Source organism: Bufo bufo, chromosome 3, assembly GCF_905171765.1.
Source record: "Bufo bufo chromosome 3, aBufBuf1.1, whole genome shotgun sequence".
Taxonomy (NCBI): Eukaryota; Metazoa; Chordata; class Amphibia; order Anura; family Bufonidae; genus Bufo; species Bufo bufo.
This window is the reverse complement of record NC_053391.1, coordinates 292,627,203-292,649,636: the sequence shown is the minus strand read 5'-3', so window position 1 is coordinate 292,649,636 and position 22,434 is coordinate 292,627,203. Positions and strand designations below refer to the sequence as shown.

At 42.1% G+C, this 22,434-nt stretch overlaps 1 protein-coding gene across 1 annotated transcript in view; it reads right to left on the bottom strand.

Annotated features, from left to right (window-relative positions):
- ACACA (acetyl-CoA carboxylase alpha) overlaps positions 1-22,434 on the bottom strand; it is a 993,014-nt gene that overhangs the window by 575,067 nt on the left and 395,513 nt on the right. Inside the window, exon 29 of the mRNA XM_040424192.1 lies at positions 4,223-4,246. Coding sequence (XP_040280126.1) covers positions 4,223-4,246 — 24 coding nt within the window. The remainder of the gene's footprint in view (positions 1-4,222; positions 4,247-22,434) is intronic.

Here is a 22,434-nt window from a genome sequence, read left to right as displayed (position 1 = left end):
ACAAACTGACTTCCGACCTGAACTGGTCCTTAACCCCTTCCCGACCTATGACGTACTACTACGTAATGGGAACCACTGTGTTCCCGCAATTTGACATAATAGTACGTCATAGTGATCACGCTGACCGTGACATAGAAAGGGTTTGTGTCGGGTGAGTGATCGCATCGAGTCCCCGCACTGCTGTGGCGGGGATCCGATGCGTCACAAGGTAGCCCGATGCCGTGCAGAGGCTGTCTAATGCCTTGCACGGCATTGGGAACTGCCTTCTACGGGTGCCGAGGAGATCCAGCCTCAGGCTGGGTCTCCTAGGCAACCTGTTAGTGTATGACTCAATGTCATACACTAACAGGCAATGCAATACAATAGAGATATATTGTAATGCATTGCAGAAGGGATCAGACCCCCAAAAGAGAACATCATAAATAAAGTAGAAAAAAAAAGAGTTTTTAATAAAAAAAAAGTAATAAAATTAATAAAAGTAAAAAAGATAAAAAAAAAAGGCCCCTTTCCTCTTATTTTATAATAAAAAACTGAAAAAAACAAAACCCACACATATTAGGTATCGCCGCGTCCGTAATGACCGGCTCTATAAATACTGTATATCAGATGATCCACCCTGTCCGATAAACACTATAAAAAAAAAAAAAACGGTGTCAAATTTTTGTGTCACCTTACATCACAAAAAGTGCAACACCAAGCGATCAAAAAGGCGTATGTCCTACAATATGGTATAAATAAAATTGTCACCTCATCCCGCAAAAAATAAGCCCCTACCTAAGACAATAACCCAAAAAATAAAAAAAATATAGCTCTCAGAACATGGAGACACAAACATTTTTTTTTTTTTGTTTCAAAACTGCTATTATTGTTCTAAAGTGAAATACATAAAAAATATATACATAATAGTTATTGCCACGTCCGAAAAAAACAGCTCTATAAAAATATCACATGACCTAACCCCTCAGGTGAACACCGTAAAAAAAATAAAGTGTAAAAAAATAAAAAGCAATTTTTAGCACATTACATCACAAAAATTGCAACGGCAAGTGATCAAAAAGGCGTATGCCCCCAAAATAGTACCAATTAGACCTTCACCTCATCCCGCAAAAAATGAGACCCTAACTAAGAGAATCGGTCAAAAAATAAAAAAAGCTATGGCTCTCAGACTATGGATACACTAAAATATCATTATTTTGGTTTCAAAAATACTATTATTGTATAAAATTTAAAGAAATAAGAAAAAGTAGAAATATTAGGTATTGCCACGATCTGCTCTATAAAAAAGTCACATGACCTTATCCCTCAGATAAATGCTGTAAAAATAAAAAATTTAAACGGTGCAAATTTTTGGGTTACCTTGCCTCAGAAAAAACTTAATATAGAGCAATAAAAAAATCATATGTACCCCAAAATAGTACCAATAAAACTGGCACCTTATCCCGTAGTTTCCAAAATGTGGTCACTTTTATGAGTTTCTACTGTAGGGGTGTATCACGGGGCTTCAAATGGGACATCGCATCTAACAAACCAGTTCAGCTAAATCTGCCTTCCAAAAACCATATGGCGTTCCTTTTCTTCTGCGCCCTGCCGTGTGCCCGTACAGCAGTTTACAATCACATGTGGGGTGTTTCTGTAAACCGCAGAATCAGGGTAATAAATATTGAGTTTTATTTGGCTGTTAACCCTTGCTTTGCTACTGGAAAAAATGGATTAAAATCTAAAATCTGCCAAAAAAGTAAAATTCTGAAATTTCATCTCCATTTTCCATTAATTCTTGTGGAACACCTAAAGGGTTAACAAAGTTTGTAAAGTCAGTTTTGTATACCTTGAGGGGTGAAGTTTCTAAAATGGGGTCATTTTTGGGTAGTTTCTAATATGTAAGCCTCACAAAGTGACTTCAGACCTTAACTAGTCCTAAAAAAGTGGGTTTTGGAAATTTTCCGAATAATTTAAAGATTTGCTTCCCAACTTCTAACGTCCCCAAAAAATAAAAAGCAATTTTCAAAATGATCCAAACATGAAGTAGACATATGGGGAATGTAAAGTAATTACTATTTTTGGAGATATTACTATCTATTATAAAAGTAGAGAAATTAAAATTTGGAAATTTGGTATTTTTTTATGAATAAAAATGATTATTTTTTTTACCACTGTCATGAAGTGCTATATGTGACGAGAAAACAAACTCTGAATGGCCTGTATAAGTAAAAGCGTTTTAAAGTTACTACCACATAAAGTGACATATCAGATTTGCAAAAAAATGGCCTGGGCAGGAAGGTGAAAACAGGCCCGGGGTTGAAGGGGTTAAAAAGTGGGTTTAGAAAATTTTCAGAAAAATTTTAAGACTTGCTTCTAAACTTCTAAGCCTTCTTACATCCTCAAAAAACAAAATTGCATTCACAAAATGATCCAAACATGAAGTAGACATATGGGGAATGTAAAGTAATAACTATTTTTGGAGGTATTACTATCTATTATAAAAGTAGAGAAATTGAAATTTACAAATATTTCAATTTTTTTTTAAATAAATAAAAAATAACATTTGTGACTCAATTTTACCACTGTCATGAAGTACAATATGTGACGAGAAAAAAATCTCAGAATGGCCTGGATAAGTAAAAGCATTTTAAAGTTACCACCACATAAAGTGACATGTCAGATTTTAAAAAAATGGCCTGGTCCTTAAGGTGAAATATGGCAGGGTCCTTAAGGGGTTAATGACACATGTATGGTGTTTTAATGTACGTAGCTGGTTTCTTGGTGACGGGGAATGAGTGCTCCGTACCGATGAACCGGCGCATATAAGGTGACGTAACGACGTTGATACGTCAGTGGCTTGAGGAAGCGCTGAGGTGCGAAACGGCAGTCGCCACAAGCTATATGTGTGCAATATGTTTGTTCGCCTTATGCCGGAATAAAAAATACCCACTTGTCTGGTGATTACTGCCTATTTTCTTTCTACTTGGATATTTATAAGATTGCGAAAAGGGCTGGTGAACTGCCAGCGGTGGTATAGAGGATCCGGTCCAGGCCATGTAACAGCATTGAAAAAATGCCACCCCATCTGTGTTCTACAATTTAATTATGTCAGAGTATTCATATACCAACTTGCCTTACTATACAGTACAACCTAATGGAAGTTATGCTCCCAATACCTAGCCTCTTCCCCATAATAGTACACTATTCAACCGTTAATACTTTTTTCTCAGTCTTGCTCCTATTCGAATATATTCACATGTAGGCATTTTTTTGCAGAAATTCCTTTGACTGTCCCGTTCATCTCAATAGGGCTTTCAGAAATCTGTCTGTCATCAAAACAATCTCATTCAGATGAATGGAAGTTACTTTCTGCAATAAACCTGATGCATGTAAATACTGTTTATAGCCTTTAGACTACTACTATCCTTCCACCTCCATTTCTTTTCTAATACAATAAGATATTATAGCAATTGTTAGCCCAGCGCTCCTTGCCTGCACTGCTGGTCCTACAAGCGGGCATGGGCACCAGGCTCCTCTTCCCTTCTGTCTGCTGTGTGCCATGCTGACAATGCAGCTAAGTAAGCCTTAATTGTTTCATCTGCGCTCATTGGCAGAGCTTAATTTCCTGGCTTGAGTGCTGTACTGTTTTTGTTAGGGCTTGCATGGGCGCGTTTCTCCTCCCTTGTGAGGCAGCACATACTACGCCCTGTATCTCCCCAGCCTGATGGCTGGAATTACAGGAAGTATTTAAAGGCGGTTATGCTCCAGGAAGGCACCTGCACAATCTTGGTCACTAGCTTGTTTAGTTCCTTGTGTGAAGGTGTTCTGCAGTTTCTGTGTACGGGACTCTGCTTCTTGATTCAACTGAGTTTGCTTGATTGCAGCCTGCCTCTGACTTTACTGTTTATGGACTTTGCTTGCTGCCTGCCCTGACCCCGGACTTCCTGACTGCGTCATTCTCCTCAGTGCTTTGCACTGGTATCTCTGACCCCTGCCACTGCCACTGACTCGGGGACTGCTCTGGAGTGACACCTGGTGACTACCCTAACGACCCAAGCCTATCCTCACCATCAGAGGCTCTAGTGATGACCAGGTAGTCACTTAGGCATGTCCCTCCAGGTTATAGCCGGTTAGTGGTACAGTGGGTCCCCACCCGCTGGCATAACAAGCATGTTAAAAAATTATAATTGTAATTATGCTATAGTAATACTTTTATAGTAAGACAATAATGCAAAAGCCATACCTGTTCAGAGTAGGGATGTTCCCTCTGTAATAAAGCAAAACAAAATTACAAGTTAGTAACAGAAAAAGAAAACACATACAGCAAACACAAAGTAACTATCTTGTATTTCTGGTATTTAGGAATATGCAAGAGTTATACAGGTGCATATTTACATTAAGCTTACTTGTTGCAAATATTAAGCTGAATGGGCTTTATAAAATCCATATGCTGCATAAACACTCGCATAAAGATACATGGCAATTTCTGCAACAAATCTGAAGCATGTGAACAAAACTCAAACTTTTAGAAGGGCAAAACATAGTATTCTCAATTTAATACAGCTGAGCAGATTCATATGTAGTTTTGTGAGAAAAGATTCAGCACAACTTGTCATTTATTCATTTAAGGCAATTTTCACAACTTCAGCAGAGAACAGCCTGCTGAAGTTCTCCGGATCCGGCATAATCAGACAGGGCTGCCTGGCCACAGAACCCCATTGATTATAATGGGAACCAGCAGAGATCCATCAGCAACTATCGTCTGGCATCAACTGAATCCCGGCATATATGACAAGAGTTTCTAAATTCTATGAAACACCTGGGGGGATGTAGTTTCCCAAATGGAGTAAATTATTGGGGTTTTCTACTGCAGGGTTACCTCGATTGCGTTCAAATCAGGGCTCTGGCTGGGGTACTCCAGGACGGTCACAGAGTTGTCCCTAAGCTACTACTGTGTTGTCTTGGGTGTGAGCTTAGGGTCATTGTCCTGTTGGAAGGAGACCCTTCAGCCCATAGCACTCTGCATCAGGTTTTCATTAAGAATATCTCTGTACTTTGTTCTGTTCAGCTGTCCCTCAACTCTAACCAGTCTCCCTGTCCAAGCCCCTGAAAAGTACCCCTACAGCATATTGCATCACTATAGAAATGGTAATGGGCAGGTACTGTAATTAGCAGTGTCTGGTTTCCTCCAGACAAGATGGTTAAAAATGCAGCCAAAAAGTTAAATCTTGGTTTAATCAGATCAGATGATCTTGTTTCTCATAGTGGGAGTCCTTCAGGTGTTTTTTTTTTTTTTTTGCAAACTCTAGAAGGGCTTACATGTGTCTTTTACCGGTGAGAGGCTTTCTGGATGCTATGCCATAAACCCCAGGTTGGTGGCGTGCCATAGTGATGGTTGACCCACCTGCACATAGGATCTTTAATGCTCAGCCAGAGTGACCATTGGGTTCTTCGTCACATCTCTTACTAGGGTCCTCCTTCTCAAATTAGTTTGGTGGGGTGGACAGTTCTAGAAAGAGTCCATATTTAATAATTATGGAGGTCACTGTGCTGTTGGGAACTTTCAGTGCAGCAGAAATTATTTGTACACTCCCCCACACAATCTTATCTGCGAGCTCTACAGGAAGTTCGTTCAGGCTTGATTTTTTTAAATCTAATATGCATTGCCAGCAGTGAGACTTTATATAGACAGGGGTGTGTCATTTCAAATCCGGTCCAATCAACTGAATTAACCACAGATGCACTCTAATCAAGGTGCAGAAACATTTCAAAGATGATCAAGAGAAATGGGATCTTCTAAATATCTGAAAAAAAAATACATAGAAGGCGCATAGAGCAACACCTGGGATAACCAAAAATGAGAGGGTGGGGTATGAAAAACGCTCACTTTGGGTACTAAGCACACAACAACCCGAAGTTGCAGCGCTTGGCGTCCTCGTCTCCGGGGGTGACCCAGGGGGCGGGGAGGACCCAGCCGTGCACGCCTCCTCAGCGTGGTCGCAATGTCTTCAATCCCTTAGACCACGAGCTACAGGGGATCTGAGCGCGATGGGAAATAAACGGCGCTCAGCTGTGCGGTGTGCAATGAGAGTCACATGGCGCTGGCGACGTCATCTGACTCACCTGTAGGGGCTATTTAAACAGGCAACCTGGTCTTGCTACCCTCACCAGCATTTGGTCATATTGTGTATTCTGTGTGATTTGACCTCGGCTCTGTTTTTGACCTCGACCATGTGACCTCCCTGGATTTAACGTGACCTCTTGGCTTCTGTCAATTTTATTGACCTTGTTGTCGTGTTTTTCCCTGTGTACCTGCGTGACCTCCTGGCTTTGACCTTTTGCTTCCCGACTCTGTTCACCATTTTCTTCTTATCTACCTTAGGCCCCTGCACATATATAAGCTAAAGACCGCCGCCAAGTTGTACGCCGTCAGTTTAGGACGGGTCCGTGCAAGTAGGTAGGGATAGAGGTGAGGGTGGAATTCAGGGCTGCACTCTTCCCTCCCTTCCATGACAGGTACTTAAAGCTGCTGCCTCACTGTCTCACCAGACAAAATCCAATTGAAGAGTATCAAGAGAAATCAAGAAAAAAGGAGACTCATTGAGGGTGCTGCTTGCCGAAGAAACTTTCAACTGTACAGTTTTGGGTATATCAGTTTATTTGTGTAAAATAGTAATGCATTTTGGGGTCGGAGTTAGCCCATCCTCAGGCATCAGAAATAGGAGGCCCCCAGAGCTAAATTTTAAGTGTAATAGCAAAGGGTCTAAATACAGTATGTATGTCCATCAGAGAAACAAACACCCTGCACCATTACTGAAGAGCACAATATGGTGGCAGCGGTGTTACGACCTGGGGAAATGTTTTTGCGGAATTCTCTGGGCCCACTTATCCTTGTGGATGGCTGGATGGCACACTCAACCAACTTGGGTATGAATCCATCCTTGCAGATCACAAACACCTATACTATATCTATAAATATATATATATATATATATATATATATATATATAATATATATATAGTGTGACCACAATAAGAGGTTTGGTCTGGGAAAACAGGTATTTTCCTCCCAGCAACAAGTACTGCTGGGTATATTTACAGCCAGTGAGGTCAAATACAGGGGACCGGATTTTAAAATGCCAGACCCGGTTTTGGCAGCACCTGGCTGTCTCAACCCTTTCATGACCCAAGGGTCATTGATGCCCCAGTGTCCAGGTCAAAATTTACAAATCTGACATGCGTCAACTTTATGTGGTAATAGCGTTGGAAAACTTATTTATCCAAGCCATTCAGAGATTGTTTTCTCGTGACACATTGTTACTTCATGATAGTCATAAATTTGAGTCAATATATTTCACCTTTAAGAAAAAATCCCAAATTTACCAAAAATTTAGATTCGCAATTTTCAAAATTTAAATTTCTATGCTTCTAGAACAAAAAGTGATACCTTATAAAATATTTATTACTTAACATTCCCCATATGTCTACTTTATGTTGGCATCATTTTGGAAATATTTCATTTTTTTAGGATATTAGAAGGCTTAGACGTTTAGAAGCAATTATTAAAATTTTTAAGAAAATTTCCAAAACCCACTTAAGGACCAGTTCAGGTCTGAAGTCACTTTGTGAGGCTTACATAGTGGAAACCCCCCATAAATGATCCCATTGTAGAAACTACACCCCTCAAGTTACTTAAAACGGATTTTACAAACTTGGTTAACCCTTTAGGTGTTCCACAATAATTAAAGGAAAATGGAGATGAAATTTCTAAATTGAACTTTTTGGCAGATTTTCAATTTTATAAAATTTTTATCTTTAACACACTGAGGTTTAACAGCCAAACAAAACTCTATATTTATTACCCTGATTCTGCGGTTTACAGAAACACCCCACACGTGGTCATAAACTGATGTAAGGGCACACGGCAGGGCGCAGAAGGAAAGGACTGCCGCATGGTTTTTGGAAGGCAGATTTTGCTGGACTTGTTTTAGATGCCATGTCCCATTTAAAGCCCCCCTGATGCACCTTTACAGTAGAAACTCAGAAAAAGTGACCCTAGTTTGGAAACTAGAGGATAAGGTGCCAGTTTTATTGGTACTATTTATGTTACATATGATTTTTAATTGCTCTATATTAAGTTTTTTTTGTGAGGCAAGGAAACAAAAAAATGGCTGTTTTGGCACAGTTTTGTTATTTTTTACAAGATTCATCTGACAGGGTAGATCATATGCTATTTTTATAGAGCAGGTTGTTACGGATGCAATGATATCAAACATTTCTACTTTCTTTGTTTGTTTGTTTCAGTTTTAGGCTACTTTCACACTAGCGTTCGGGGCTCCGCTTGTGAGCTCAGTTTGAAGGGGCTCACAAGCGGCCCCGAACGCATCCGTCCAGCCCTAATGCATTCTGAGTGGACGCGGATCGGCTCAGAATGCATCAGTCTGGCGGCGTTCAGCCTCCGCTCCGCTCAGCAGGCGGACACCTGAACGCTGCTTGCAGCGTTCAGGTGTCCGCCTGGCCGTGCGGAGGCAAGCGGATCCGTCCAGACTTACAATGTAAGTCAATGGGGACGGATCCGTTTGAAGATAACACTATATGGCTCAATCTTCAAACAGATCCGCTCCCATTGACTTTCAATGTAAAGTCTGGACGGATCCGTTCAGGCTACTTTTACACTTAGAAATTTTTCAAAGTTATAATGCAGACGGATCCGTATTGAACGGATGCAAACGTCTGCATTATAGGAGCGGATCCGTCTGATGAAACATCAGACGGACCCGCTCCGAACGCTAGTGTGAAAGCAGCCTTACATAACAAAGCATTTTTGAAAAAGAAATTATGTTTTTCTGTGTCCATTTTCTGAACTACATTTTTATTTATTTTTTTCAGCCGTTCGTCTTGTGCAGGGGCTCGTTTTTTGCAGAAAGAGTTGAGGTTTTTATTGGTACTATTTTTGGGTACATAGGATTTTTTTGATCATTCATTATTACACTTCATGGGGCAAGGAGACCAAAAAATTGGCTGTTTTAGAACAGTTTTTATTTATTTTTACAGCGTTCATCTGAGGGGTTAGGTCATGTGACAGTTTTATAGAGCAGATCGTTACGGATGTGGCAATACCTAATATGTATACTTTTTCTTATTTATTAACATTTTACACAATAATAGCATTATTGAAACCCAAAAAAATGATGTTTTAGTGTCTCCATAGTCTGAGAGCCATAGATTTTTTATTTATTGGGCGATTGTCTTAAATAGGGTCTCATTTTTTGCGGGATGAGGTGACGGTTTGATTGGTACTATTTTGGGGGGCATACGCCTTTTTAATCGCTTGGTGTTGCACTTTTTGTGATGTAAGGTGACCAAAATGGCTTTTTTGGCACAGTTTTAAGAATATTTTTATTTTTTTACGGTGTTCAAGTGAGGGGTCATGTGATATTTTTATTGAGCATGTTGTTAAGGACGCAGTGATACCTAATATGTACACTTTTTTTTTATTATTTCACTTTAACACAATAGCATATTTGAAATAAAAAAAATGATGTTTTAGTGTCTCCATGTTCTGAGAGCTATATTTTTTTAAATTTTTGAGCGATTTTCTTATGTAGGGTCTAATTTTTTGCGCATTTTTGATCGCTTGGTGTTGCACTTTTTGTGATGTAAGGTGACAAAAATGGCTTGACAGTTTTTATTTTTAGTTTTTTATGGTGTTTATCGGACGGGGTCGATCATGTGATAAATTTATAGAGACGGTCGTTACGGACGCGGTGATAACGCGTACAGGTATGTGTAGTTTTTTTTTTTTATAGGAAAAGGCAATATATTTTTTAATTAACATTTTTATTTATTTATTTTTACTTTTATTATTTTCACATTTTTTTTTATCAAGTCTCACTTGGATCTTGAAGATCCAGTAGGGCTGATGGCTGTACTATACTTTTCAATGCTCTTGCATTGCAAAGTATAATACTATCAGATTTCCTGTAGATTGCAACACCGGACGCCTTTGCAAAGCGTCCGTTTGCCATGGCAACCATCGTGCGCTGCCATCACAGCGTGGCAGCCCCGATGGTTGAGAGCGGGAGCCCCCTCCCTCTAACCCTATGGATGCCGCTGCATCTAAGGGGTTACAGCAGAGTGTCAGCATACAGCTGACACTCGCTACTAATTGTGGCAGCTCAGAAATGGAGCCGCCACCATCAAATACAGCAGGGGGACTGCATCAGGGGCAGGGGGCAGCGCTGGAAAGGGGGGGTACGGCCAACATTGAGGGGGCACAGATGGGGGCAGGATTCATGGATAAGGGGGAGGGGTGTACCGCATCAGGGGCAGGATACATGGATATGGATGGGGCGGGAACCGCATCAGGGGCAGGCGGGGACAGATGGCGGAGGCAGGGCTCACAGGGGGGGTTGGCGGCGCACAGGGGGCGGGCACAGATCGGGGGGCACCAGGACACATTACCTGATTTCAGGCTCTGATCTGCAGAGCATAGATCAGAGCCTGGAACAGGCACTTTTACACTGCCACAATCCGATTGGTTAGTCTGCACAGACTAACCAATCGGATCGATTGCCGGCAAGGGAAAACTCTGATTGGTCCCTTGCCAGCCTTACTGTACAGTATGCTGTCCGTGACAGCAGCAGGGCAGGGGCAGAAGCTTTAATCCAAGCGAGCTGCCATGAGGTCTATACAAGTGCTAGCTGCACTGGGTATGTGCAGCTAGCACGTATATAGCCGTATGGCAGTTGGGAAGGGGTTAAATAGGCAGCTGGGCTCAGAAGCCAGGTCTCTGTGTTGGAATCTGGGAGCCTTCTGTCTGGATGAAGGCTTGCTGTCTGGAAAAACAAGTATTACAGCTAGGTGATGTCAAATACCGGAACGGATTTTAAATGCCGGTCTGGGTTTTGGCAGCACCTGGCTGCCCTTAGATAGGCAGCTGGGCTCAGAATTCATGTCTGTGTGTTAGGATCTAGATCCTTGTGTCTGGACGAAGGCCTGCTACCTGTTTGGCGGGAAAACAGGTCGGTGCCTCTATGAGCAAGGACTCTGAGGCAGAATTACTGCATGGTGTGAATTACCACCAACACTGCAAGGTGACTTTTTGTTTGAATGTGACTGCTTGTTTTGTCACTTGCCTAAAGTGTGAATAAAACAATGTACTGTTTCATCCAAAAAACTTGTTGTTGCCTCTATACTGCAGCCGCTAATCCTGTCTACCAGAGCAAGTCCCTATATATATATTTTATATATATATATATATATATATATATATATATATATATATACACACACACACTGCTCAAAAAAATAAAGGGAACACTTAAACAACACAATGTAACTCCAAGTCAATCACACTTCTGTGAAATCAAACTGTCCACTTAGGAAGCAACACTGAGTGACAATCAATTTCACATGCTGTTGTGCAAATGGGATAGACAACAGGTGGAAATTATAGGCAATTAGCAAGACACCCCCAATAAAGGAGTGGTTCTGCAGGTGGTGATCACAGACCACTTCTCAGTTCCTATGCTTCCTGGCTGATGTTTTGGTCACTTTTGAATGCTGGCGGTGCTGCTTTCACTCTAGTGGTAGCATGAGACGGAGTCTACAACCCACACAAGTGGCTCAGGTAGTGCAGCTTATCCAGGATGGCACATCAATGCGAGCTGTGGCAAGAAGGTTTGCTGTGTCTGTCAGCGTAGTGTGCAGAGCATGGAGGCGCTACCAGGAGACAGGCCAGTACATCAGGAGACGTGGAGGAGGCCGTAGGAGGGGAACAACCCAGCAGCAGGACCGCTACCTCCGCCTTTGTGCAAGGAGAAACAGGAGGAGCACTGCCAGAGCCCTGCAAAATGACCTCCAGCAGGCCACAAATGTGCATGTGTCTGCTCAAACGGTCAGAAACAGACTCCATGAGGGTGATATGAGGGCCCGACGTCCACAGGTGGGGGTTGTACTTACAGTCCAACACCGTGCAGGACGTTTGGCATTTGCCAGAGAACACCAAGATTGGCAAATTCGCCACTGGCGCCCTGTGCTCTTCACAGATGAAAGCAGGTTTACACTGAGCACATGTGACAGACGTGACAGAGTCTGGAGATGCCGTGGAGAACGTTCTGCTGCCTGCAACATCCTCCAGCATGACCGGTTTGGCATTGGGTCATTAATGGTGTGGGGTGGAATTTCTTTGGAGGGCCGCACAGCCCTCCATGTGCTCGCCAGAGGTAGCCTGACTGCCATTAGGTACCGAGATGAGATCCTCAGACCCCTTGTGAGACCATATGCTGGTGCGGTTGGCCCTGGGTTCCTCCTAATGCAAGACAATGCTAGACCTCATGTGGCTGGAGTGTGTCAGCAGTTCCTGCAAGACGAAGGCATTGATGCTATGGACTGGCCCGCCCGTTCCCCAGACCTGAATCCAATTGAGCACATCTGGGACATCATGTCTCGCTCTATCCACCAACGTCACGTTGCACCCCAGACTGTCCAGGAGTTGGCAGATGCTTTAGTCCAGGTCTGGGAGGAGATCCCTCAGGAGACCGTCCGCCACCTCATCAGGAGCATGCACATGCGTTGTAGGGAGGTCATACAGGCACGTGGAGGCTACACACACTACTGAGCCTCATTTTGAATGTTTTAAGGACATTACATCAAAGTTGGATTAGCCTGTAGTGTGTTTTTCCACTTTAATTTTGAGTGTGACTCCAAATCCAGACCTCCATGGGTTGAAAAATTTGATTTCCATTTTTTTATTTTTGTGTGATTTTGTTGTCAGCACATTCAACTATGTAAAGAACAAAGTATTTCAGAAGAATATTTAATTAATTCAGATCTAGGATGTGTTATTTTTGTGTTCCCTTTATTTTTTTGAGCAGTATATATATATATATATATATATATATATATATATACACACATACAGGGAGTGCAGAATTATTAGGCAAATGAGTATTTTGACCACATCATCCTCTTTATGCATGTTGTCTTACTCCAAGCTGTATAGGCTCGAAAGCCTACTACCAATTAAGCATATTAGGTGATGTGCATCTCTGTAATGAGAAGGGGTGTGGTCTAATGACATCAACACCCTATATTAGGTGTGCATAATTATTAGGCAACTTCCTTTCCTTTGGCAAAATGGGTCAAAAGAAGGACTTGATAGGCTCAGAAAAGTCAAAAATAGTGAGATATCTTGCAGAGGGATGCAGCACTCTTAAAATTGCAAAGCTTCTGAAGCGTGATCATCGAACAATCAAGCGTTTCATTCAAAATAGTCAACAGGGTCGCAAGAAGCGTGTGGAAAAACCAAGGCGCAAAATAACTGCCCATGAACTGAGAAAAGTCAAGCGTGCAGCTGCCAAGATGCCACTTGCCACCAGTTTGGCCATATTTCAGAGCTGCAACATCACTGGAGTGCCCAAAAGCACAAGGTGTGCAATACTCAGAGACATGGCCAAGGTAAGAAAGGCTGAAAGACGACCACCACTGAACAAGACACACAAGCTGAAACGTCAAGACTGGGCCAAGAAATATCTCAAGACTGATTTTTCTAAGGTTTTATGGACTGATGAAATGAGAGTGAGTCTTGATGGGCCAGATGGATGTGCCCGTGGCTGGATTGGTAAAGGGCAGAGAGCTCCAGTCCGACTCAGACGCCAGCAAGGTGGAGTTGGAGTACTGGTTTGGGCTGGTATCATCAAAGATGAGCTTGTGGGGCCTTTTCGGGTTGAGGATGGAGTCAAGCTCAACTCCCAGTCCTACTGCCAGTTTCTGGAAGACACCTTCTTCAAGCAGTGGTACAGGAAGAAGTCTGCATCCTTCAAGAAAAACATGATTTTCATGCAGGACAATGCTCCATCACACGCGTCCAAGTACTCCACAGCGTGGCTGGCAAGAAAGGGTATAAAAGAAGAAAATCTAATGACATGGCCTCCTTGTTCACCTGATCTGAACCCCATTGAGAACCTGTGGTCCATCATCAAATGTGAGATTTACAAGGAGGGAAAACAGTACACCTCTCTGAACAGTGTCTGGGAGGCTGTGGTTGCTGCTGCACGCAATGTTGATGGTGAACAGATCAAAACACTGACAGAATCCATGGATGGCAGGCTTTTGAGTGTCCTTGCAAAGAAAGGTGGCTATATTGGTCACTGATTTGTTTTTGTTTTGTTTTTGAATGTCAGAAATGTATATTTGTGAATGTTGAGATGTTATATTGGTTTCACTGGTAAAAATAAATAATTGAAATGGGTATATATTTGTTTTTTGTTAAGTTGCCTAATAATTATGCACAGTAATAGTCACCTGCACACACAGATATCCCCCTAAAATAGCTAAAACTAAAAACAAACTAAAAACTACTTCCAAAAATATTCAGCTTTGATATTAATGAGTTTTTTGGGTTCATTGAGAACATGGTTGTTGTTCAACAATAAAATTAATCCTCAAAAATACAACTTGCCTAATAATTCTGCACTCCCTGTATATACATATACACACACACACACACACACGTCTGTAGAAATAAATTCATCTACATTCTGCTCTACAAAATCTACAATGCTTTTTCGAGAGCACAAGCACATTTCAAACACACATCTTTTCTTTATAGGACTACTCTTTAGGGCCTCTTTTGCTCCCTGCTGTGGTTCCAACTGGCATGAATAAAAGGAAGGGTAAATGCATTGCATTGTTCAGCTGTCCATTCTTAGCATAGTCTGGATTCATTTTTCACATTTTGCTGATTGCTGAAATGTGTGTCTTTGTAAGCACACAGGTCGGTCAACGTACTAAAAAAAGTATTTTCACCAAGACGCTTTTTTTCTTCAGGTATTCCCTCATTTTTATAGATTCTGAACTTGTTCAAGCTTACTTCAATTGCAGTTTGTGCTTTTTCAGTCATTTAATTATGCAGTTATATTAATTACCTATTGTATTTATTTTTTTTTATTTTTTTTAATACCGCCACTATTATTTCTTGGATGTGATCATTAGCAGGTCAACTAGTAGATTTAACAAGCATAATTATGGAAGATGATATGTTTTCCATAACAATGCATTCACTTGTTACATTGTAAATACTGTAGTTAGTACTATGTTGAAAAAAAGACATATGTCCATCAAATTCAACCAAGAGATGAGAGGGGATGTGAATTAAGGCATGGTGAGTGAGAAAGCAGACTTCTACACTTTTACATAAGGAATAATGTTATTTAGTTCTAAAAATTCATTGAAGCCTTTTGTAAACCATCAGCTGATCCTACCATGACCACATCCTGAGGTAGACATTTCACAGTTCTTATGGGGAAGAAGCTTTGTCGTATCTGGTAGCAAGAAATGAAATGCATGTTCTACATATTTAAGATGAGCCCACATCTCAGCTTTGCAAAGTGACAATATTATGTCCCTGTCCGGCGGCTACGCCTCTTAATACATGACCGTATTCTGCTAGTGACACTGCAGTTGATTGAAATTGCATGCTGTTAGTCTATGATCTGCAAGTACACTCAAATCTTTCTCTACAAGTGACTCTCCCAGTTTTACTCCCCCTAGGACATATGTTGTATTTTGATTATGAAAACCCAAAGCCATAACTTGCTAGGCTTCGGGGCCTCTGTTGTTGATTCCCCTTACGTTAGAGGCCTCCGTCAGATTCCATCAAAAATATGGGACAGAATAACCTAGCATGCTGCTAAATTTTGTGTGGTAAAATGTTGGGTTTCAAATTGATGCACAAATGATCTCATTACAGTCAATGTAGTTCATCAGGTGCTATTTGTTAAAGACTTATGACTATATAGATGTATCTATATATACACACACAGAGATTTATATCTATCTAATCTAATCTATATCTATCTATATCTAGCTCTTAATATCTATCTATCTACCTGAAAATGAGGCAGTACGCCAATGTAGTTAAAAGGGTGAAAGAAACGCTTTATTACCACCAAACACTTTGGGGTAATAAAGCAGGTCCATCACTCTTTTACCTACATTAGAGTACTGCCTCATTTTTCAAGTTGAATTTGTGGACCATCAATCAACAGTCGTGGAGAGATTGCACAGAGTATTTCTAAATTTTTGTGACAGTGCTGCTGCTGTATTTCCTACATCTATGTATCTACCTACCTACCTCTCACTTGCATGGGTCTTCTAATGCAAAGTCTCTTTGTTACTAAGTAACCTACATGTCTCCTGACTTGTCTAACTGCAATGTTTATGTGAATTACACATTTTTACTCTACCTCAACTATGTGCCTTGTCTCTATGTCCATTCTTCAATGTGCTCTTTACTTCCACATTCACTGCCCTAGTCCTCCTCCATTACCTTCTATCCACAACAGCCCCTCTCTTCTTCACTCCCCCGTGTACAGCTCACATGCTCTATTCACCTCCCTGAATCATCTCACCCCATCAGGTCTCAGGGTGCAGCACAATACGTTCTCTCACAAATCCAACATCCATTTGCTCTTTCTCTCATTACTTTTACTTCTTATTTCAGAGGATGTCCCTCCCCACCTTTTTGCAAAGTCAACCCCTCCGCCATCTCACATAGAAACCCTGTTAACCTCATTAACATTCATTGCCCGCCTTCTCTTTCCCCTTTTAATTGTGCGCTATGGAATCCACGCTCTATGAGTAACAAGCTCCCCTACATTCACATAACTTCTTTCTTACTAACTCTCCTAACCTGCTTGTCCTCACTGAAACCTGGATTCAGGAATCTGACACAGCTTCCCTTGATGCTGTTTCATATGGCAGCCTACACTTCTCCCATGTACCAAGACAGGAGAACAGACATGGTGGTGGAGTCAGCATACTCCGGTCCCCACAATGCACTTTCTAGGTCATCCCCCAGTTCTATCACTCTCATTCTCTTCTTTTGAGGTCCAGACCCTCAGGCTCTTCCATCCTGTTTTCCATCCCCTCTCCCTCAGATTATCAGTTGTATACTGTCCCCCAGCACTCCCACCCAGTTCCTGGATCAATTACCTGCCTGGCTGCTACACTTCCTGTCCTCAGAATTACCAACCCATAAGCAACGACATCTCACCATCTGCCTCTCAGCTTCTCTCTCTAACCTCCTCTCTTGGCCTTTCACAACTCAGACACAAAGACTAACACACTTGTCCTGGTCTTCTACCGGCTTTGTTTAATCTCCAACTCTAATAACTCACCTCTCCTGCTCTCTGACCACAGCATCCTCTCCTTCACTCTCTCAAATCCTCACATACCCCAGCACATTCCTACTTATTATAATTTCAGAAAGCTATAAGCCATTGACCCTAATACACTTACATATACACTCACCTAAAGAATTATTAGGAACACCTGTTCTATTTCTCATTAATGAAATTATCTAGTCAACCAATCACATGGCAGTTGCTTCAATGCATTTAGGGGTGTGGTCCTGGTCAAGACAATCTCTTGAACTCCAAACTGAATGTCAGAATGGGAAAGAAAGGCAATTTAAGCAATTTTGAGCGTGGCATGGTTGTTGGTGCCAACCGGGCCGGTCTGAGTATTTCACAATCTGCTCAGTTACTGGGATTTTCACGCACAACCCTTTCTAGGGTTTACTAAGAATGGTGTGAAAAGGGAAAAACATCCAGTATGCGGCAGTCCTGTGGGCGAAAATGCCTTGTGGATGCTAGAGGTCAGAGGAGAATGGGCCGACTGATTCAAGCTGATAGAAGAGCAACATTGACTGAAATAACCACTCGTTACAACCGAGGTATGCAGCAAAGTATTTGTGAAGCCACAACACGCACAACCTTGAGGCGGATGGGCTACAACAGCAGAAGACCCCACCGGGTACCACTCATCTCCACTACAAATAGGAAAAAGAGGCTACAATCTGCACAAACTCACCAAAATTGGACTGTTGAAGACTGGAAAAAGGTTGCCTGGTCTGATGAGTCTCGATTTCTGTTGAGACATTCAAATGGTAGAGTCCAAATTTGGCGTAAACAGAATGAGAACATGTATCCATCCTCTGATAGCTACTTCCAGCAGGATAATGCACCATGTCACAAAGCTCAAATCATTTCAAATTGGTTTCTTGAACATGACAATGAGTTCACTGTACTAAAATGGCCCCCACAATCACCAGATCTCAACCCAATAGAGCATCTTTGGGATGTGGTGGAACAGGAGCTTCGTGCCCTGGATGTGCATCCCTCAAATCTCAATCAACTGCAAGATGCTATCCTATCAATATGGGCCAACATTTCTAAAGAATGCTATCAGCACCTTGTTGAATCAATGCCACGTAGAATTAAGGCAGTTCTGAAGGCAAAAGGGGGTCCAACACCGTATTAGTATGGTGTTCCTAATAATTCTTTAGGTGAGTGTACTCTACACTCATCATTGTCCCCAATCTCTTCCCTCGCCTGTCCCGATATGGCTGTAAATGACTATAATGACACCCTCAGAAGCACCCTGGAGTAGTGCCCTTACCCATAGAAGCTCCAAACAAAACAAAGCAGCCCTGGCTTACACCGCAAACTCGTTTTCTCCAGCAGAGCCGAACGCCTATGGAGAAATACTCACACCAGAAAATTTCCTCCATTGCAAATTTATGCTAAGAACCTATAACTCTGCCCTCCACCTTGCCAAACAGATCAACTTCACCACCCAAATCCCCTCCTCAATCCAAAAGTGCAGGCGTCTATCACAGAACTCTGTGCTGAAGATCTGTCCGCCTATATCAGCATGGAATCAGCTCACAGCCACTAAGTGTCATTGATCCCCTTCCCCCACCACAACTCCTCTGAGTCACTGTACACGTTTGACACAGTCATGGAAGGAGTAGTCTCCAGGATCCTCTTCTCATCCTACCAAATGCACTTCTGTTTCCATTCCCTCACACCTACTCCAGTCTCTCTCTCTGGCTGTCATCACTCACCTAACAAAAATCTTCTCCACCTCTTTCAACACTCTATCATAACTCCATTATTAAAAAATAAAATTAAAATTAAAAAAAAACTTGACCCTTTCCTACACAACTAACTACAGACCAGTCTCCAATCCACCATCTCTCTGCTCACTCTCTCCTTGATCGATTACAATCTGGTTTCCGCATCCTACATTTTACAGAAATTGCCCTCAAAGTGACAAATGACCTCCTGACAGCAATGCAATTGTGACTACTCTGTCTACCATCCTACCCGTGCTCTACTCTCTTCAAACAATTTACGACTGACATCCACCATAATCCGAACCTCTCACTCCCAGCTTCAAGAATTCTCCCGAGCTGCACCATTTCTCTGGAATGCCCTACCCTAAGAATATATCACAATATCGACAGTTTTGCGTGTTCCCCTGATCTAACTCCTCTCCATATATAGCCCATTTATCATAATTATTCTGAACTTGATCCTCCACCAAACTCTCCAACGCACCTAGAGGCACTACAGATATCGGCTGGTGACTGACTCATTCATCTTTATATCTACTACACTATTTTCCCAAGATGCTGGACCACTGTACAAAATAAGCAATTTTACCATTTGTGTCACATCCATCTACTCAGTTTATAAGCTCTTGCGAGCAGGGCGCTCATTACTATTCTCTCTAATTATTGACTAGCCTGTTGCTATGGTATTTATGAATGTACATGAACCCCTAAATTGTAAAGCGCTGCGGAATATGTTGGAGCTATTTAAATAATAATAATAATAATGATTATTATTGTTGAGCAAATTGAGCTTCCGTACAGCATTAAAATGTATTGCCTCTTTGGAGGAAAAATTTGTTGCATCGCCTGAGACTTTAGAGAATGAATTCGGTAACCACTTCTGCATCTTTAAAAACATTGTGAAGGGGTTGTCTCACTTCAGCAAATAGGATTTATTATGTAGAGAAAGTTAATACAAGGCACTTACTAATGTATTGTGATTGTCCACATTGAGTCCATTGCTGGCTGGATTAATTTTTCTATCACTCGATACACTACTCGTTTCCATGGTTACGACCACACTACAATCCAGCAGAGTTAACAGTGCTTGCACACCATAGAAAATAAACACCTATGCGCACTCCTGCGGTCCCTGCCAACAGAGAGGTTGGCGCTTTTCCTATAGTGTACAAGCATAGCCACTGCTGACAGATGGCAGGGTGGTCATAACCATGGAAATAAGCAGTGTATAGGTGATGGAAAAATAAACAGCCAGTGAAGGAAGCAATGTGGACAATCACAATACAATTGTATCTGCCTTTCTCTACATGGTAAATGCCATTTACTGAAGTGAAACAACCCCTTTAAAATAGCAATCCAAAGTCGAGTTTGGTACTGAGGTACCAACTATTACCAAACCCGACTTTTCGAATTTTGCTAATGCTAATTTTAGATGTTTTTAAAGATGCAGAAGTGAGTACCGAATTAATACACTGAAGTCTTGTGAGGCTTCAGCTAAAACAGATTTTGCCTCCACAGAGGCAATACATTTTAATGTTGTATGGAGATATCATGGTCGGCGTGACTATCACATACGTGACACAGAGGGAGGGAACAAGGAAGGCCCTGCCCAAGTGAGAGGGAAGGTGGTGACCCCTGACTCACCTAGCGGCTGGCACCTGGCTGCCCTGACGTCCCTAGACGGGTTCCTCACCCGTACGCCGATCACGTGCCTAAAGCCCTGGCTTTCCCTAAGCTGAGCCCTAAATAGTGAACAGGGCGGTGGGAACACTAGTCCGCACCACTAGCTCTAAAGGAAAACACCAAGGGAAGGACAGACAATACAAACTCAACATATAATCCCAGGTGGGCGACAACAGGAGACAACAAGAAGCCCAACAGGGATCCGGAGGGTAGCACTCTGGAACGACAACCAGGATTCACAACTCCAGTGGGTCAGTATAGATGTCCAGGCAGGAAGCTCTATAACTGGCAACTAGAGAAGAGTGAGGGGAGAATATAAGGAGGTTGGGAGTGGCAGACAAGAAACAGCTGAGGAGGAGAAGCTACGGATCCCTGATTGAGACAAAAAGGATAGCAAGGCAGAAAACAATCACTAAGAAACAACGTGATCTTTAGATATAGAGCGCGCAGCCACCCGCTGCGACCTCCTGACCCCGGGAATAACGGAGTCAGACGTGGCTCTTGATACCCTTGTGACAGGAGACAGGCCTCTGGACAGCATCAAAAGCAAAGTGAACAAATTGACTTCAGATCTATGATCCAAAGCTCGATTCGCTCAAGCCTATATACACACACACTGCTTGTCAAAAAAAAAAAAACTGTCGCCACCTGGATTTAACTAAGCAAATAGTTATGAGCCTCCTATTGGATAATTACTGCAAGGCGATTATCTTTCAGCTGGCAATCAGTTATTTAACCCCAACTGGTGCAATGAGATGCTTCTCATTTCTTAAACAACCATGTCGAAAGACACATCTCGTGGTCGTGGAAAAGATGTTAGTCTGTTTGAGAAGGGTCAAATCATTGGCATGCATCAAGCAGAGAAAACATCTAAGGAGATTGCGGAAACTACTAAAATTGGGTTAAGAACTGTCCAACGCATTATTAAAAACTGAAAGGAAAGTGGGGACCCATCGGATTCGAGGATTAAATGTGGCGGGGAAAAAAATCCTGAATGATCGTGATCGATCACTTAAAGGAAACCTGTCAACTAAAAAAAGGCTTCCCAAACCACCAGCATTACCTTAAAGTAGCCAGCAGTATGTTCCTAAAGATCCTTTTCTTCCTCCGGCCAGATGCACCAAAATCTTGAAAAACGAACTTTAATCCCCTGCACGCACTATGTAACAGCAGAGTTTGAAGTCAGGCTTTCGGCTGTTCAGCAAAGCCGGGAGAGTGCGAGTGTGCGTCAGACGTTCACGTGCGCGGCTGTCAATCAGAGGTGAAGGGGAAGGGAAAGGGGGCGTGGTTATCTTGATTTGACACGAGGAGGTCGCTGCCCCTTTGACTTCAAACTCTGCTGTTACATAGTGCGTGCAGTGGATTAAAGTTAGTTTTCAAGCTTTTGGTGCATAAGGCCGGAGGATAAAAATTATCTTTAGGAACATACTGCTGGCTACTTTAAGGTAATGCTGGTGGTTTGGGAGGTGATTTTCAGGTGACAGGTTCCCTTTAAACGTTTGATGAAATCAAATCGAAGAAAAACAATGGTAGAAATCAGGGCTATGTTTAATAGGGAAAGTAAGAGCATTTCCACACGCACAATGTGAAGGGATCTCAAGGGATTGGGACTGAACAGCTGTGTAGCCGTAAGAACCACTAATCAGTGAGGCAAACCAGAAAGAACGGCTTCAATTTGCTAGGGAGCATAAAGATTGGACTCTGGAGCAATGGAAAAAGGTCATGTGGTCGGATGAGTCAAGATTTACCCTGTTCCAGAGTGATGGGCGCATCAAGGTAAGAAGAGAGGCAGATGAAATGATGCACCCATCATTCCTAGTGCCTACTATACAAGCCTGTGGGGGCAG